Source organism: Dipodomys merriami, unplaced genomic scaffold (assembly GCF_024711535.1).
Source record: "Dipodomys merriami isolate MVZ:Mamm:240054 unplaced genomic scaffold, mDipMer1.0.p SCAF_14, whole genome shotgun sequence".
Lineage (NCBI taxonomy): Eukaryota > Metazoa > Chordata > Mammalia > Rodentia > Heteromyidae > Dipodomys > Dipodomys merriami.
The window spans coordinates 2015185-2031580 of record NW_027202715.1 but is presented as its reverse complement, the minus strand read 5'-3'; the positions used below and the strand labels follow the sequence as shown (position 1 = coordinate 2031580).

General features: G+C 41.7%; 2 protein-coding genes across 3 annotated transcripts in view; one reads left to right on the top strand and one right to left on the bottom strand.

Annotated features, from left to right (window-relative positions):
- Positions 1 to 888: 888 nt before the first annotated feature.
- Positions 889 to 16385, bottom strand: Anapc16 (anaphase promoting complex subunit 16). Its single transcript, XM_070020524.1, has 4 exons — positions 16293 to 16385; positions 11477 to 11643; positions 3198 to 3272; positions 889 to 1520 (listed from the first exon to the last, which is right to left on the bottom strand). The coding sequence occupies exons 2-4, from the start codon at positions 11616 to 11618 to the stop codon at positions 1405 to 1407; spliced, it is 333 nt and encodes a 110-aa protein (XP_069876625.1). The 5' UTR covers positions 11619 to 11643; positions 16293 to 16385; the 3' UTR covers positions 889 to 1404.
- The window catches only part of Ascc1 (activating signal cointegrator 1 complex subunit 1), a 95738-nt gene continuing 95494 nt past the window's right edge, over positions 16153 to 16396 (top strand). For both annotated transcript variants that reach the window (XR_011371523.1, XM_070020522.1), the window contains exon 1: positions 16153 to 16223. The gene's annotated coding sequence lies outside the window, so the exon portion shown is untranslated. The remainder of the gene's footprint in view (positions 16224 to 16396) is intronic.

The window sequence follows — 16396 nt, the reverse complement described above, 5'->3', positions numbered from 1 at the left end:
GAGCAGGTCTTTATGGGGCTGATTTTACTGACCAAACGAGGTCACCACTTCCCTGTTAGGTAATATGTGTTAAAACATTTTGGACTCCTGAGATTAAGGCCAATTGGGATTATACTTATTTATAATTAAGCATCTCTAAGCAGATCAGATATATCATTAATGAAGAGAAAGGCAAATGCTGGTAAGGTAAAAACTGCATACAATAAAGGATTCTAATTGTGCAGGGTGGATGCTACACATACACTTGTGCCATGAGGAAGAATAATGAACACCTCTTCCAGGTTTTCCTCTATTCTGACATAAAAATCTACTCACTTATCAATGAGATAAATTCAAGTAAAGCAAATCTACTAACGGCATAAGAGAATGTTTTTCGATTCTTGTAGAAAATGATTTGATCTCTTTATCCCAAATCCCTAAGACTTTTCAGGATGAAGACACCAATTTAGAGCACTTTAAAAGGACTTGCTACAGAATTGCTTGAGTCCACATGATGTTTCCTTCTCTTTTTTTTTTTTTTTGTGATCCTGGGGCTTGAACTCAGGGTCTCAGCATAGTCCCTGAGTTTCTTTTGCTTGAGGCTAGGGCTCTACCACTTGGGAGCCACACCTCTACTCCTAGCTTTTTTTGAGGTTAATCAGAATCTCATTGACTTTCCTGCCCAAGATGGCTTTGAACCTGGATTCTCAGATCTCAGCCTCCTGAGTAGCTAAGATTACAGATATGAGCACCAGCACCTGGTTTCTGTTTGTTTTGTGAGATACAGTCTCACTATATGTTCTAGGTTGGCCTAAAACTTGCCACTCTCTTGCCTCAGTTTTCCAAGTGCTGAGAATATAGGCTTGTACCACCACATGTGGCTTGGACAGAGGATTTCTGTGACTGAAATGGTTTTGCTCACTTCTTTATTTTTACAAGTGCTCCAACATTCAAAAAGCAAAATGCCCAGAAGAAATTAGAAAAAATTAAGAATCTATAGAATTAGATGTCTTAAAACAGCAAAAAAAAAAAAGTTGAACATTTAAAAATTCCTCATTTAGACAGGTCCTAAGTTGAATTCATGTTTGAAAAGAAGTATCCTGATATTGGACGTGAGTGGTGAAGGTTTCTAGGTACTCTATGAATAACAAGACACATGTCATTCAGTCAGCCAGTTCTGGCATGTGTCCTATTTGGTTTGTGACAATTTTACAAATATCTCTTAAACTCACAACTCTTTGTTCTCTGTAACAGGCTGTTTAATGCAAGATCACATATTTAAGTATTTGTTGCCTATAGAAAACCAAATAGGATGGGAATCAGCAGTTTGGCGATGCAGTTGTTGATCTCTGGGTGGCTCTGGAAGCTGTAGGTTCCTTATTGGCTCTGTATTGGCTGTGCCCAGAGGTAGCCATCTAGGCAACATCACCCTGACGAGGGTGTGAACCCCAGCAGCTGCTCAATAGGCTTAAACCGCCATTCATCAGCCTCTAGCTCTTCTACCAAACCAGCGAGTTTTTCCATCCGAGCAACTTGCTGATCTGTAAAGAGTCAAGGAAGTAATATGATACAACAATGTATTTTTCATGAGACTGTCATCCATCACCAACTTGATTACTGGCTTAAAAATGCTTCCCAGTAGCTGTGCCCCCTCAGTAGTCTAGTAATAAGGTTTTACTGTGTTGGCCAGAAGACTTCAATCATTTCCATTTACCTTTACTGCTTGCTTTTGTATTTTATGTTATTATTATTATTATTATTTTTTTTTTCAGTGCAAGGGACTGAACCCAGGGCCTTGCATATTCTAGGAAAGTATACTATCACTAAGTTACATCAGCTTCTGTCTTCTTTGTAGTTTATTATTTTTGCCATATTGGGGTTTTAATTCAGGCCCCTTGAGTTTGCTCAGCTGGTACTCTATTGCTTGAGCTACACCTACAGTCCAGCATTTTGCTGGATAGAGATGGAATCTTGTGGATTTTTCTGTTCAGGCTGGTTTCTAATCTTGATCCTCCTTGAGTAGCCAGGATCACAGATTGGAGCTGGCTGGTACATGGCTGTACCTTTTTTTTTTTTGTCTTTATGCCAGTCTTGGGTCTTGAACTCGGGGCCTGGGTGCTGTCCTTGAGCTTTTCCTGCTCAAGGCTAGCTGCCACTTGAATCATAATTCCATTTCTAGCCTTTTTGGTAGTTAATTGGAGATAAGTCTCATGAGCTTTTCAGCCTCAGCTAGCTTTGAACTGTGACCCTCAAGATCTCAGCCTCCTGAGTGGCTAAGATTACAACAGGTATGAGTCACCAATATCTGGCTGTGCTACAGTTCTTTTTTTTTTTTTTTTTAAGAGTCTGGGTGCTGTCCCTCAGCTCTTCAGCTCAAGGTTAGTGCTCTACCATTTGAACCATAGACCCACTTCTGGTTTTCCGGTGGTTTATTGGAGATAAGAGTCTCACGGACTTTTTTGCTCAGGCTGGTTTTGAACATTGATCCTCAGATCTCAGGCTCCTGAGTAGCTAGGATTACAGTCCTGAGCCACCAGAGCCCGGCCCTGTGCTACAGTTTTTAAAAAAGAAAAACTCTGGAAGTGGCGCTGTGGCTCAAGTGGTAGAGCGACAGCCTTGAACTGAAGAGCTGAGGGACAGCGTTCAGGCCCAGAGTTCAAGCCCCACAACCGACAAAATAAATAAAAAAGAAAAAACTCCATACTTTCTATGCTACACAGGGGAGTTTTGTATCCTATGTAGTGCTTTCCATGGGTCAGAAAGGGATGAGACAGATGGAGTGGAAAATGTTCCAGGGGAGTTTTGTATCCTATGTAGTGCTTTCCATGGGTCAGAAAGGGATGAGACAGATGGAGTGGAAAATGTTCCATCAGGGCTTAGGAGTCCAGACAGAGTATGTGAATGGTGAAGAAGAACAGAGTAACCCATGGAGTACAATAGTAAAAGGAGGTTTTAGAAAGGAAAAATCAACACATGAAGGGCAGGAAGCACTGGCCCCCTTAGAGAACCAGCCCTTCCTTCTGACTTCCACTTCAAATCTCAGTGTGGATGTTCTGTCTGGATTAAGCCCTCAGAATGTCCTGTAATTTAGGAAGTCTACTTAAATAGCTTTGCTGAGTTTGGTTTTTTTTTTTGTCACAGTTCATAGACCTTTTAGAATCTGCCTTGCCCCCCATAAATTTATTTTCACAATCCAGTAGACCACACTTTGTGCTTACCATGTTTCACCTGTTTAAGCGTGGAAGCCACTTGATAACTGAATACAGACTCACAGAGGAATCTCTCAGAGCCATCTTCAAAACAAAAGAGGAAAAGGTTTCAGTATTATATCTTCTGATAAACCAAGTAAACCTGTCCATTCTTTTTCCTGCTTTTACATTTGAGGTCTAAGTTGTTTGTAGTATTAACAAGGAGGGTGTGTTTCATTAAGAAGGAATACTGCTGTTCTAAAAGCTACTTTTTCTATACCTAGAATATTAAAATAGCCCCTCTACTTCTTTAAGACCTTAAAAATAGTGTTTAAAAAAACAAAAACAAGAAACCTCAGTCTGATGTCCTAGTCAACACTTCCCCCTCCCAGTCTGACAGTTTCTTAATGTTCTCTTCTTCCGAACATCAGGGAAACACTGGCAGCTGACACATTCAGCCACTTGGCACCTATGCTATCATAGCACAAAGGTACACCAAAACTCCAAAGCAGTTTCATTCTAAAAACAAAGCTGAGGGAAACACAGTTGTTGATTTTCAATATATCAAATTACATCATCATCATGACCATCACAAAAACACTGCTGGGAAATTTCTTTCTATAAACGCAAATTGTAACCTTGATTTTTCAGCTGAACTAAAACACTGCAATTTGGATGATAAGAGTATGGTGCAAGTTCAGAACCTAGAACTGAGCTGGTGCCAAGAACTGCCAACAAGGAGGTGGCTAACTTGGTCACCACAACAGTAGGATTGTGAAACCTAAGCTAGTTCATGTTATTCCTCTCAGGCAAAGGCTGATACGGAGAAACATATTCCCAAAGATATATAAATCATGGAGGAAATTTTTATTTTTTAAACGATAACAGAAACCATTTGGGTCAGTAACCATTTGCTTATTGCAACAATTCAAAACAAATGGAAAGAGAACACAGTGGTCTTTATCAAGATAGTAGGTCACGCCAGCACTACTAGGTGACAACATTCAACCATCCATCTTGGGATAATGTGTTGGCCAGGTATTAAATGACAGGAAAATTGGACTAACACATACTGGCCTCATGCTGAATTTCACACAGGGCAAATCTTTCATAATTCATAGTAACCAATAAGAAAATCTTAGATATTGTATCCAAAAGACCTGAGTATACAACCAAGAGGGCTTCTTCCAACATATTTTCAAGTTGGTGCCCTCCTTCCCCAAGAAAAGGGAAGGAAAGCACGAGAAGGGTATTCTGAACCAAATATATGTGTCTGAAATACAAAAGCAAAACCACTTGGTGAAATGAATACACACTAAGAACAATGAATGACAAGAGGGCTGGGAAGGTGGCTCAGTGGTAGAGTGCTTGCCTTGCATGCATGAGGTCGTGGGTTCGATTCTTCAGCACCACATAAGCAAAAAAAGCTGGAAGTGGCGCTGTGGTTCAAGTGGTAGAGGGCTAACCTTGAGCTGAAGAGCTGAGGGACAGTACCTAGGCCCAGAGTTCAGGCCCACAACCAACAAAAGAAAAAAAAAAGAATAACAAGAAAGTAAAACAGATTGAGATGGGGAAGGTGGGCACCAGTGGGAGTGAGAAGGGCTAAGGATCAGGTAAACAGGGATGAGTGTGGTCAATGTAGTCATTAACTCCATGAATTATAATAGAACAGTGAAACTTGTTTAAATTATTTTAAGAAGGGGGGATGGGGAACATGACAAAATGGGGAAAAGCTGACTGGGATATATTGTTTACATGGAATATGGAAATGTCACAATGGAAGTCTCTCTGTAAACCTAATGTATGCAAATGTAGCAGTGGTACTCACTAGATACTATTTTGAAAATGAACTATATAACTTGTGGGTGGGAAATGGAGGGAAAAACTGGGAGAGAGGAGGAAAGGAGTGGTGACATTATCCAAAAACATGTACTCTTTATCTGACCTGAGTAACTGTAACCCCTCTGTATATCATTTTTATAACAATAAAAACCCCTAATGTATGCAAATTTGTAATCCCAGATACTCAGGAGTCTAAGATCTAATAAGGATTGAGGTTTGAAGCAAGCCCAGGCAGAAACATCCATGAGACTCATATCGCCAACTGACCAACAAAAACCCAGAAGTGGAGGATGGCTCAAGTAGTAGGTGCCAGCCCTGAGTGGGAAAAGCAAGAGTACTGGTCTTAAGTTCAAGACCCCAAGTTTAAGCTCCAGTACCAGAATGTGTGTGTACACACACACACAGAGTTCATTAAATAGCTGCCATAAAAAACAAATGAAAAAAGAATTTCTAGGATTAAATTTTTCACAGTGTTATAATTTGTAAAGTCAAGACTCCTGCTTCCTCCCACTCTCCTGTCCATCCTTTGTGGCACTAGGGATTGAACCCAGGACCTTGTAAACACTAAACATGCAATCTACCAATGAGCTACACCCTTAGCATGACGGTCCAGTATAAAGATCTAGAGAAGCTAATGACCTCACAGAGTTTTAATTTTAGATAAGAAAGAGCAACTGACAGCATACAACTATGAATTCAAATAAGGAAAGTGGGACTGTTGTGACCATTTGATACCGGTCATGCAGTTATAGCTCTTCTATGTAAATGATATGCCAGCATTCACTTAAAGATTTTAACTCCATAAACACTTCTTTTTTTCCCCCCAGTCCTGGGGTAGAACTTAGGGCCTGGACACTGTCCCAGAGCTTCTTTTGCTCAATGTGCTAGCACTGTACCACTTGAGGCACAGAGTCACTTCCGGCTTTTTCTGTTTACATGGTTCTAAGCAATGGAACCCAGGGCTTCATGCATGCTAGGCAAGCACTCGCCCACTAAGACACATTACCATTCCTCAATAAATACTTTTAAAATTACATTTAAAAAAAATTACATTTTTATGCTGGGTGCTGGTGGCTCATGCCTGTAATCCTAGCTACACAGGAGGTTGAGATCTGAGGATTGCTGTTCAAAGCTGGGCATATAAAAAGAGTCAGTGAGGGGCTGGGAAAGTGGCTCAGTGGTAGAATGCTTGCCTTGCATGCAAGAGGCCCTGGGTTCGATTCCTCAGTACCACATAAACTGAAAAAGATGGAAGTAGTGCTGTGGCTTAAGTGGTAGAGCAGTAGCCTTGAGCTGAAGGTCTGAGGGACACCACCCAGGCCCAGAGTTCAAGCCCCACGATTGACCAAAAAAAAAAAAGTCAGTGAAACTCTTATCTTCAATTAACCACCACCAAGAAACCAGAAGTGGCACTGTGGGTCAAAGTGGTAAAGTGCTTGCCTTGAGCAATAGAGCTCAGGGGCAGCATCCCCGCCTGGAATTCAAGCCTCATGACTGACAAAAATAAACAAAATAACAAAACTAATTTTTATTATTCTTAAGTGGTGTACAAAGGGGTTACTATCCAACAAATCAGCTCATCAGTACAATGCATTTTGATTGATATCACCCCTTTCATCATTCTCATGCCTCCCAATGAACTCAAATAACTCGAATTTTATTTTTTTCTTTCTTTTTTTTTGTTGGTCGTGGGGCTTGAACTCTGGGCCTGAGTGCTGTCCCTTAGCTCTTCAGTTCAAGGCAAGCACTCTACCACTTGAGCTACAGCACCACTTCTGGTTTTCTGGTGGTTTACTGGAGATGAGTTTCATGGATTTTCCTGCCCAGGCTGGCTTTGAACCGCAATCCTCAAATCTCAGCCTCCTGAGTAGCTAGGATTACAGGCGTGAGTCATTGGCGCCTGGTTTCAAATTTTCTTTTAGAAAGAAAGCATAGAAAAATATAGCTTACCTCCTCTGTGGTTAGATCCTGGACTTTAGGATCTTAACACAAGGCAGTAGGAATTAGGAGTTCTAAGGGTTAAGTAAACATGGAAGCTCTTGGAAATAATGCTTCCTACTTACATTTAATCATGGACACTATCAGGAAAAAATGTTTCTCGTTATCACTTCTGCATATTTTCCTGGGTAATTAGCTTCAAAACAAAAAAGATGTAAGGTGATCATTCAAAAAGGTGTCCAAGTGTCACTCTGCCACAAGATAGGCCTATGAGCACACTTTTGCTAATTTGCACCTCTGTATCAGCTACAAAGTCCATTGTTTCTTAACCACATCCTATTAGATATTATATCTGTATCAATCTGAAGTCTGGAATTTCTTCAGGAAGGAGTTTGCTTGTGGCAGTCTGTCCTCTATTTGGAAATTGTAATCAAATTCTTTTTAACACACCAAGTAGCAATACATCAGTTTCCCTCTTTTTTTTTTGGGGGGGGGGTCCAGTTGTGGGGCCTGAACTCTGGGCCTTGGCACTGTCCTTCAGCTCTTCAGCTCAAGGCTAGCGCTCTACCACTTGAGCTACAGCGCCACTTCCGGCTTTTTTCTTTTTGCTTATGTGGTGCTGAGGAATCGAACCCAGGGCCTCATGCATGCAAGGCAAGCGCTCTACCACTGAGCCACCTTCCCAGCCCATTAGTAGTAAACTGCTCAAATCTAACACCATCACCAACTAAGTATAATGCTAACAAATTCATTTATAAGAATATTACCTCACAGCAGGAAATTAAGACAATGCTAGGTTAATTTATACTTCAGTGGCCTACAATGTCACTAAAACACAGCCACTTCTGGGCTGGAAGGCAGCTTCTAATTGCTTGCTAATAACTGGGTAAGGACAATTGTAGTGAAGGGCAGGCGAATACCAAAACCTGCTGTGTGCTGCTACAATGGGCAGGCTGTTATCAGAAGCAGGTGCTCCAAAAAGCTAATTTACAAGGTTAACTACAGGTTATTTGGATTTACTATTCTAGATTTAGGAGGCTGAAACATCAAGTTCAACCTGTTAAGATTATAAACAGCATCCAATCTTGACTTGTAATTGCTTTGCTCTTTACTCAAGAGGCAACCCTACTCTTCTGGTTCCCTAGTCTATTAAGCTTTTGTAGAAATATGGTTTGGTGCATGCAGGTCTGATTAATTGTATGAGAGCAACACCTACAAACACAGTAGAAAAGCTTCCAAATCTAACATCCTTATTCACATTTAGGATTATTACATGGGACACTATTTTTGTATGAACCTTAAACACTTGCTTATTTTAATATTCATGGTGGTGGAAGTATGTGGAGTGGGAAGATGGGAAGTGGTGTGGTGTACAGTGGAATGAATGCCCTGCAGAAACAGAGGGATGACTGTACTTAAATTTTCAGCTTTTTTTTGCCAGTCCTAGGGCTTGAATTCAGTGTTGGACACTGTCCCTGAGCTGCTTTTGCTCAAGGCTAGCACTCTACTACCTAAGCCACTTCCAGCCTTTTCTGTTTATGTGGTACTGAGGAATTGAACCCAGGGCTTCATGCATGCTAGGCAAGCACTCTACCACTGAGCCACCTTCCCAGCCCCCAATTTAATATTTTTTTGGTATTAAGTAATATTTAATAGTGTTGGCCTCACTATTTTTGTTGGTTGTGGAATATGAACTCATTGCGTGGGTGCTGTTCCTGAGCTTTTTCACTAAAGGCTAGAGCTCGACCACTTTAAGCCTTAACACCACTATCACTGTTATTTTTATAGTCAGTTTTAAAATGTAAGAAGCTTTAAGATTACTGATCAAATTCAAAGCTAAGAAGCAGAATCACAATTGTACAACATGCATTTAAACGTAATAAATTTATCCTATGATGGGATGAAAGACATTCTTCCATGAAGCAATGAAAATGGATAGATCGATAGCTTGTTAGAACATCAATATTCAGACTTATCTCAAAGCTTTCTTCTTCAATGCTTCCACATAATCTGGTACATCGTCAAAGAAAGCTGATAGACTTTAGACTATGGAGGCATCTCCTGTAATAAAATTCCTCTTGAAAATAGAATTTAAATGACTTTAATTTCAGAGCACTGTTGTTAAGCGTTGATTTCTCTTCTGCTGTTACAAAACTCATTAAGCAGCCGGCATGGGTTGCTCATGCCTGTAATACTAGCCACTCAGGAGGCTTAGATTTAAGGACTGTAGTTTGAAGCCAGCTGGGGCAGAAAGTCCCAGTGACACTTTCCAATTAACTGCTCAAAAACTGAATTGGCACTGTGGTTCAAAGTGGTAGAGTGGCCGGGCACTGGTGGCTCACACCTGTAATCCTAGCTACTCAGGAGGCTGAGATCTGAGGATCAAAGCCAGCCGGGCAGGAGAGACCTGAGACTCCTATCTCCAATAAACCAGAAAACCGGAAGTGGCGCTGTAGCTCAAGTGGTAGAGCGCTCGCCTTAAACTGAAGAGCTGAGGGACAGCGCCCAGGCCCAGAGTTCAAGCCCCACGACCGACAAAACAAAAACAAAAACAAAAAAAAAACAAAGTGGTAGAGTGCTAGTCTTGAGTAAAAAGACCTCAGAGACAGTGCCCAGGCCCTGAGTTCAAGCCCATGACTGACAAAAAACAAAACAAAACCCAAACTCATAGTACCTTCAAGTTTTGATTTGTTTTGTGGGAAACTTCCTTAATACCCCTCATCTCTGTTGCATTTAACCAAAAGTTTTAGTGCTAAATATGATAAAGAGGGCCCAATACTGGAAGTGGCGCTGTGGCTCAAGTAGTAGAGTACTAGCCTTGAACTGAAGAGCTCAAGGACAGCACCCAGGGGGCAGAGTTCAAGTCCCATGATCTATAAAACAAAACAAAGAAAAAACAACAACAAAAAAAAAAAAAAAAAGAAAAAAGAAGGCCCAATACTAACTTGACTATTTATTTGACATAAAGGAATAAAATGCAATGGCAGAAGGACATATCTCTCATGTGTTAACTATATACATATGCTAACTACCCGGACAGAGGTGGACAGTCCTAGATGCCTGTGTTTTCCTGTCTCAACTGATTTTCCCCCAGCTTGCTGGGCATAGGGTTGGTAAAAAGTGCTTGTCTAGCATATGTGAGGTCCCTGGGTTCAACCTGTAACACCCCAAAAACAAGACCCAAAAAAGTCAAGTCAGTGTTTAATCTAAAACTCTGCCAAAAAAGCTAACCCCAAATTATGCTGTACGTTTCTCAGAGACATTTCTAGATTAGTTTTTTTGTTTTGTTTTGTACTTTTGCCGGTTGTGGGGCCTGAACTCTGGGCCTGGGCACTGTCCCTCAGCTCTTTAGCTCAAGGCTAGCACTCTACCACTTGAGTCACAGTGCCACTTCCGGATTTTTCTGCTTATGTGGTGCTGAAGAATTGAACCCAGGGTCTCATGCATACGAGGCAAGCACTCTACCACTGAGCCACCTTCCCAGTCCTCTAGACTAGTTTTAAAGTAAATACATGAACATGTAGAAGATTTAAAAGAAAAATGATCAATATAAAGTATATAAAATATAAAAATGCTTGCTTTAAGTAAATTTTGAATTCTTAGTAGTTTGCCAACATTTTTCAGAATATGGGGAAAATACTATCTACATGCTGGTCAAAAATGGAGATTCTTATGTTTGACCAACCTGGTATCCCTATGGCGGGCCCAGAAATGTAGATGTTAATAGGCTGCCCAGGTGATTATTATTACACTTCCTAAGAAGAATGATTAGTACTAAGCCAGTAGTATAATTCTAGTACTTAGGAGACTGACGCAGAAAGATTACGAATTCAAGGCCAGCCATGGGTTAATAGTGAGAATCCCACCCCCTCATCTTAAAAAAAAAAAAAAAAATTCGCAAAGTGCCATAAATATGACAAATTCCTGTCACCGATGATGTTCCATGATTACTGCCTGTACCTTCATTTTGACCAGCCAGTCTATAAATGTGCAAATGTGTGCTGAGTAAGACAGTGCATGACTAAATGCAAATCTGTCTCTAGTATTAGTAAGACCACACAACATTATCCTGTAGTTCCACAGGATAGTCACTGTCACATAGTAGTGCATTAGTTTTTATTTCCTCTTAATCCAAGTAGTGTTAATCTATCTGTAGATTACTCACACACAGAAAGAAAATACACCAAACCAGCTAACCATAGGGAGGTAGACAGAGCTATAATAAAGCAAACTAAGCTGGAGATCAAGAGAATTCTTGGCTCAGGACTGATTCTGTCTTTTAACATGATCACTTAACCTTTGTGGAGGTAAAGAACTCTGAATGATTCAGTCTTTTTCAACTTCAAAATTTTGATTCTAGAGCAAGACTGGTTTTTTCCAAAGTTTTACTTTGAGACAGGGACATGAGATGTAATGTGGAACTGAAATCAGGGCAAATCCAACTCTAATACACTTAGTCGCTTCTTTGCAATTAATATTCATTGCAGGTCTGAATCAAATTATTCAGCAAAAAAGCAGCATGAGATCACCTTCTAACATCTCTCCAGCTCCTTTGGGGTAGGTGAAAAGGGCTTTCCGTGGCGGGGCAAGGTCTGAGACACTGAAACCAGATCCAGTGACAGAATTTCCACTGACCCCACCAGCTGAGGAGGAGGATGAAGAGGCAGCCATTTCCTCTAGTAGAATTCTCACTTCACTACAGAGAAAGAAAAACAGCAATTGGCAAGTTTGTGGAACTGAGATTGACATTACATTCTAGCTGCCAACAGGGCCAGTATACAGTCTTGAAAAGAACTAGCTTCCCCCTTTCTAATTTTCCCTACTCAACAATCTTTTCTTGATGCCTCAGGCCAAAATATCACTCAGGTTTTGAAGTACAGACATGTTCAAGAATAGTCTGTCTGTTTAGAACACTACTTCCTACCATTAGCAAACTTCATGTTATCTGGGATTGACTGTGGGTGATTTATGAGTTATAGAGGAGTGACATGGCAAGACCAAGGCAGAAATGTGACTGAAGAAATAAATTATGAAGATAAAACAATCAAATGCCATAGGACAGTTTGTCTTGGATACATTCTGACTAGACCACACCAAGAAATTCACTTATAAAATTTTCCAACTAAGATTCCAGAATAACACAGTGTTCTGTTCCCAAGGAAGGGAAACCAGTTAGGAAATACATATTGGCACTTTCATCAAAATTTTAACCTTTTCATCTAAATGCAATACCTCAAAATTTCACTTGGTGGCATCCCAGGATGGAACAAAATAGGACATAGTATTGGAAATCATGGTCTTTTAAAATACAGTAGCTATATACTTAGTCCTTTGTCATATCAAAAAATCCAAATGAAGCTGGACGCCAGTGACTCACACCTGTAATCCTAACTGCTCAGGAGGCTGAGATCTGAACATCACGGTTTAAAGCCAGCCAGGGCAGGAAAGTCTGTGAGACTCTTATCTCCCATAAATCACTCAAAACTGAAGTGGTGCTGTGGCTCCAGTGGTAGAGCACTAGCCTTAAGCTGAAGAGCTGAGGGACAGTGCCCAGGCCCAGAGTTCAAGTCCCACGACTGACCAAAAAAAAAAAAAAATCCAAATGAAATTTGGATTGAGGAAATATGTATTTAATTTCATGATTTCATGTGACTTATTATAAATGTTCAAAATGAGAGCACTCTCACAGAAACTCATGTCATTTTAGCTAGAATCTAAAGGGTATACTTTTAAAAAGAAGTCTCCACCATGCTTTCTAATAGTTTTTTTTGTCTGTCGTGGGGCTTGAACTCTGGGCTTGGGCGCTATCCCTCAGCATTTCAGCTCAAGGCAAGTGCTCTACTGCTTGAGCCACAGCGCCACTTCTGGTTTTCTAGTGGTTTATTGGAGATAAGAGTCTCACAGACTTTCCTGCCCAGGCTGGCTTTGAACCGTGATCCTCAGATCTCAGCCTCCTGAGTAGCTAGGATTACAGGTGTGAGCCACCAGCATCTGGCTAGAATTTTTTTTACCATGATGGAAATGTTCTAATGTTCTGTTTCTGTACTAATATATGGCAGTCACTCAACTCATCTTGTGGCTATAATTGAAGAGCTGTATCTTCAATTTTACTTAATTAAAATTTCAATATAGTCACATGTGGTTGGCTGGTGTTTATTACACTAGTGCAGTTCTGGTATTTCAATTAAAAAACTATTCTAGCTGGGTGTGGTGATATGATGATGTGTATCTGGGGACTGCAGTACCAGTTACTCAGAGGCTGTGGCAGGGGAATAGCCAATATGAAAAAAAAAAAAAAAAAGACTAAGGGCTAACTGGCTAATTTATGTTTAATTTCTTTCAGCTCAATGAAGAAAAAAAAACCTTAAGGATTTTAAGAATGAATTTTTCTCTATAATAGTCAGGATTTTGGTTGACTATTTTTCTTTCTTTCTTTCTTTCTTTTTTTTGGGTCCGGTTGTGGGGCCTGAACTCTGGGCCTGGGCGCTGTCCCTGAGCTCTTCAGCTCAAGGCTGGCGCTCTACCACTTGAGCCACAGTGCCACTTCCAGCTTTTTTTCTTTTTGCTTATGTGGTGCTGAGGAATCAAACCCAGGGCCTCAGGCATGCAAGGCAAGCACTCTCCCACTGAGACTCCTTCCCAGCCCTAGTTGACTATTTTTCATTAACTCTTTTTTGCCAGTTATTCAGTTGAGGACTGGGGTATGGTTTATGCCTGAGATCCTGGGTTGATTCTCAAAGCACTTTCAAAATGTTGAAATTTAAAAGTTTTTTAAAAATAGAAAAATATGGGGCTGGGAAGGTGGCTCATTGGTAGAGCGCTTGCCTTGCATTCCTGAGGCCCTGGATTCGATTCCTCAGCACCACATAAGCAAAAAGAAAAAGCCGGAAGTGGCGCTGTGGCTCAAGTGGTAGAGCGCTAGCCTTGAGCTGAAGAGCTGAGGGACAGCGCCCAGGCCCAGAGTCCAGGCCCCATGACCGGACCCCCCCCCCAAAAAAAAGAATCCTCTGACTTTCCAAAGGGGGAAAAAACTGTCTATCCTTCAGGTCTACTACAACCCTCTGTATCACAGCTTTCCTAGATAAATCTATGATTTAAAAATAACAGAACAAGGGCTGGGAAGGTGGCTCAGTGGTAGAGCGCTTGCCTTGCATGCATGAGGCCCTGGGTTCGATTCCCCAGTACCACATAAGCAAAAAGAAAAAAAAAATCCGGAAGTGGCACTATGGCTCAAGTGGTAGAGCGCTAGCCTTGAGCTGAAGAGCTGAGGGACAGCGCCCAGGCCCAGAGTTCAGCCCTCACGACCGGACCCCCCCAAAAAATAACAGAACAAGGGGCTAACAGTTCAGCAAGGATTATGCAGGGGACAGAGATGTTTGGCATCATGAAGTATGGCCCATTACATTTTCTTTTTCCCCCTCACTTTGCACAATTCTATTTACTATCATACTCAGTAAAATCTTGGAAAGGACATTATCCTGGGATTTCATCTTACTGAAGAAACTGAGACTGTCTGCTGTAGAACTCCTTACAGGGAGCCTGCTGGAGGTGAATGAGGAGACAGATCCAGAGGACCATTGTTAAAAGCCAGCCTGGGCAGAAAAGTCTGTAAGCCTCCACTTCCAAAATAACCAGTAAGCCGGGCACTGGTGGCTCACGCCTAGCTATTCAGGAGGCAGAGATCTGAGGATCACGGTTCAAAGCCAGCCCGGGCAATGAAGTCGTGAAATGCTTATCTCCAATAAACCACCAGAAAACCGGAAGTGGTGCTGTAGCTCAAGTGGTAGAGTGCTCACCTTGAGCTCAAGAGCTGAGGGACAGTGCCTAGGCCCAGAGTTCAAGCTCCATGGCCAACAAAAACAAACAAAATAACCAGTAAAAAACTAGGCTGGAATAGTGGCTGAGGTGGCAAAGGGCCAGCTGGGTCTGTTTAAGGCCCCGAGTTCAAACACTTGTACTGGCAAAAATAAATTCTCACAGGAAACACAGTATGGCTTGACTTTTACTTTGTATAGAACAGGGATGATGTCATGTAAATTAGTCTATAGTTTGTTCTTTCTGGAAGATATATGACTATTTTCTTTCTTTTTTTCCCCTTGGTGTTGTTCCTGTTTTCATAAAAAGGGTCTCATCAAAAAGTATTTGCTGGCTACACTAAGCCAAAGGAAAGAAATGTAAACACCACTCAATGTGGAAGAAATAATTTGTATTGTCAAAGCTCATAGAATTCACAAACTTTATAGACCATGATAATGACAATTTGCCTTGTGAAGGTTAAAATTTGTTTGTGATTTTAAGTATCACTATTCCACAATACTGTGAAATATGTGAAATTCATGTAATCACCTAATCTCAATTTTTAAAAAAAGCGAGAGAAGGGATGGGTTAGAAACGATGGTTGCCAATGTTGTCAGACACTTTGTATACTGTTTGGTAGAATGGGAACTTCTTTGTACAACTACTTATAGTAATAATAAAAATGTTTGTTTTTTTTTTAAGTCGTTGCTGGGCTGGGAAAGTGGCTCAGTAGTAGAATGCTTGCCTCGCATGCATGAGGCCCTGGGTTCAATTCCTCAGCACCACATAAGCAGAAAAAGCTGGAAGTGGCGCTGTGGCTCAAGTAGTAGAGCACTAGTCTTGAGCAGAAGAACTGAGGGACAGCGCCCAGGCCCAGAGTTCAGGCTCCACGACCGGCAAAAAGAAAAAGTACTTGGGGGGGGGTTGTGGGGGCTCAGCCTGTAATCCTGTCTACTCAGGAGGCTGAGATTTGAAGATCCAGGTCCGAAGCCAATCTGGGCAGGAAAACTCAGGAAACATTATCTCCAATTAACCAGCAAAGAGTCGGAAATGGAGCTAGCTTTAAAAAAAAAACTCAGGAACAGCACCCAGGCCTTGAGTTCAAACCCCAGAGTCGACAAACACACAACGCTAAAGCCCAGAGACTCTAACGTTAGTTCCTATCCCAGTACAGAGACATTATTTATTACAAACGTTGAATTCCACCAACAAGCCGTGTTCCATCTTAGATAGCTGGGGAACTATTAGTTCTGTTCTGCTTATTAGTTGGGAATACCTGCGATGGCCAAACAAGCCCCCAAACCATGCTTCCCACCCAGCGTAATACTAAAGAACGGTCGTCGGACGGCCGCTCCACCGCGCAGGCGCCAACCCTCGGTCCGCATGCGCATTCCAAGCCGCGCGCTCAGGAAATTTCCTTTCACGCTTACGCCACGGCTGTCTCCGGTGTCTCAGTTCCGCTTTTCCCAGGCCCTGAAGGTAGGACCTAGGGGGTAAACTCCCTTGTCACCAAGCTCCCAAGGGCCTTAGAATCCCTTTGCCACTTACCTCAGCGGCTTTACTCCTATTCTTACAGCCCCGCCCCCAGAACCAGCGTGAGCGGTGGCGGTCGCCACGACAAGGAAAGCGACGCGCGCGTCCCCGAGACGTGG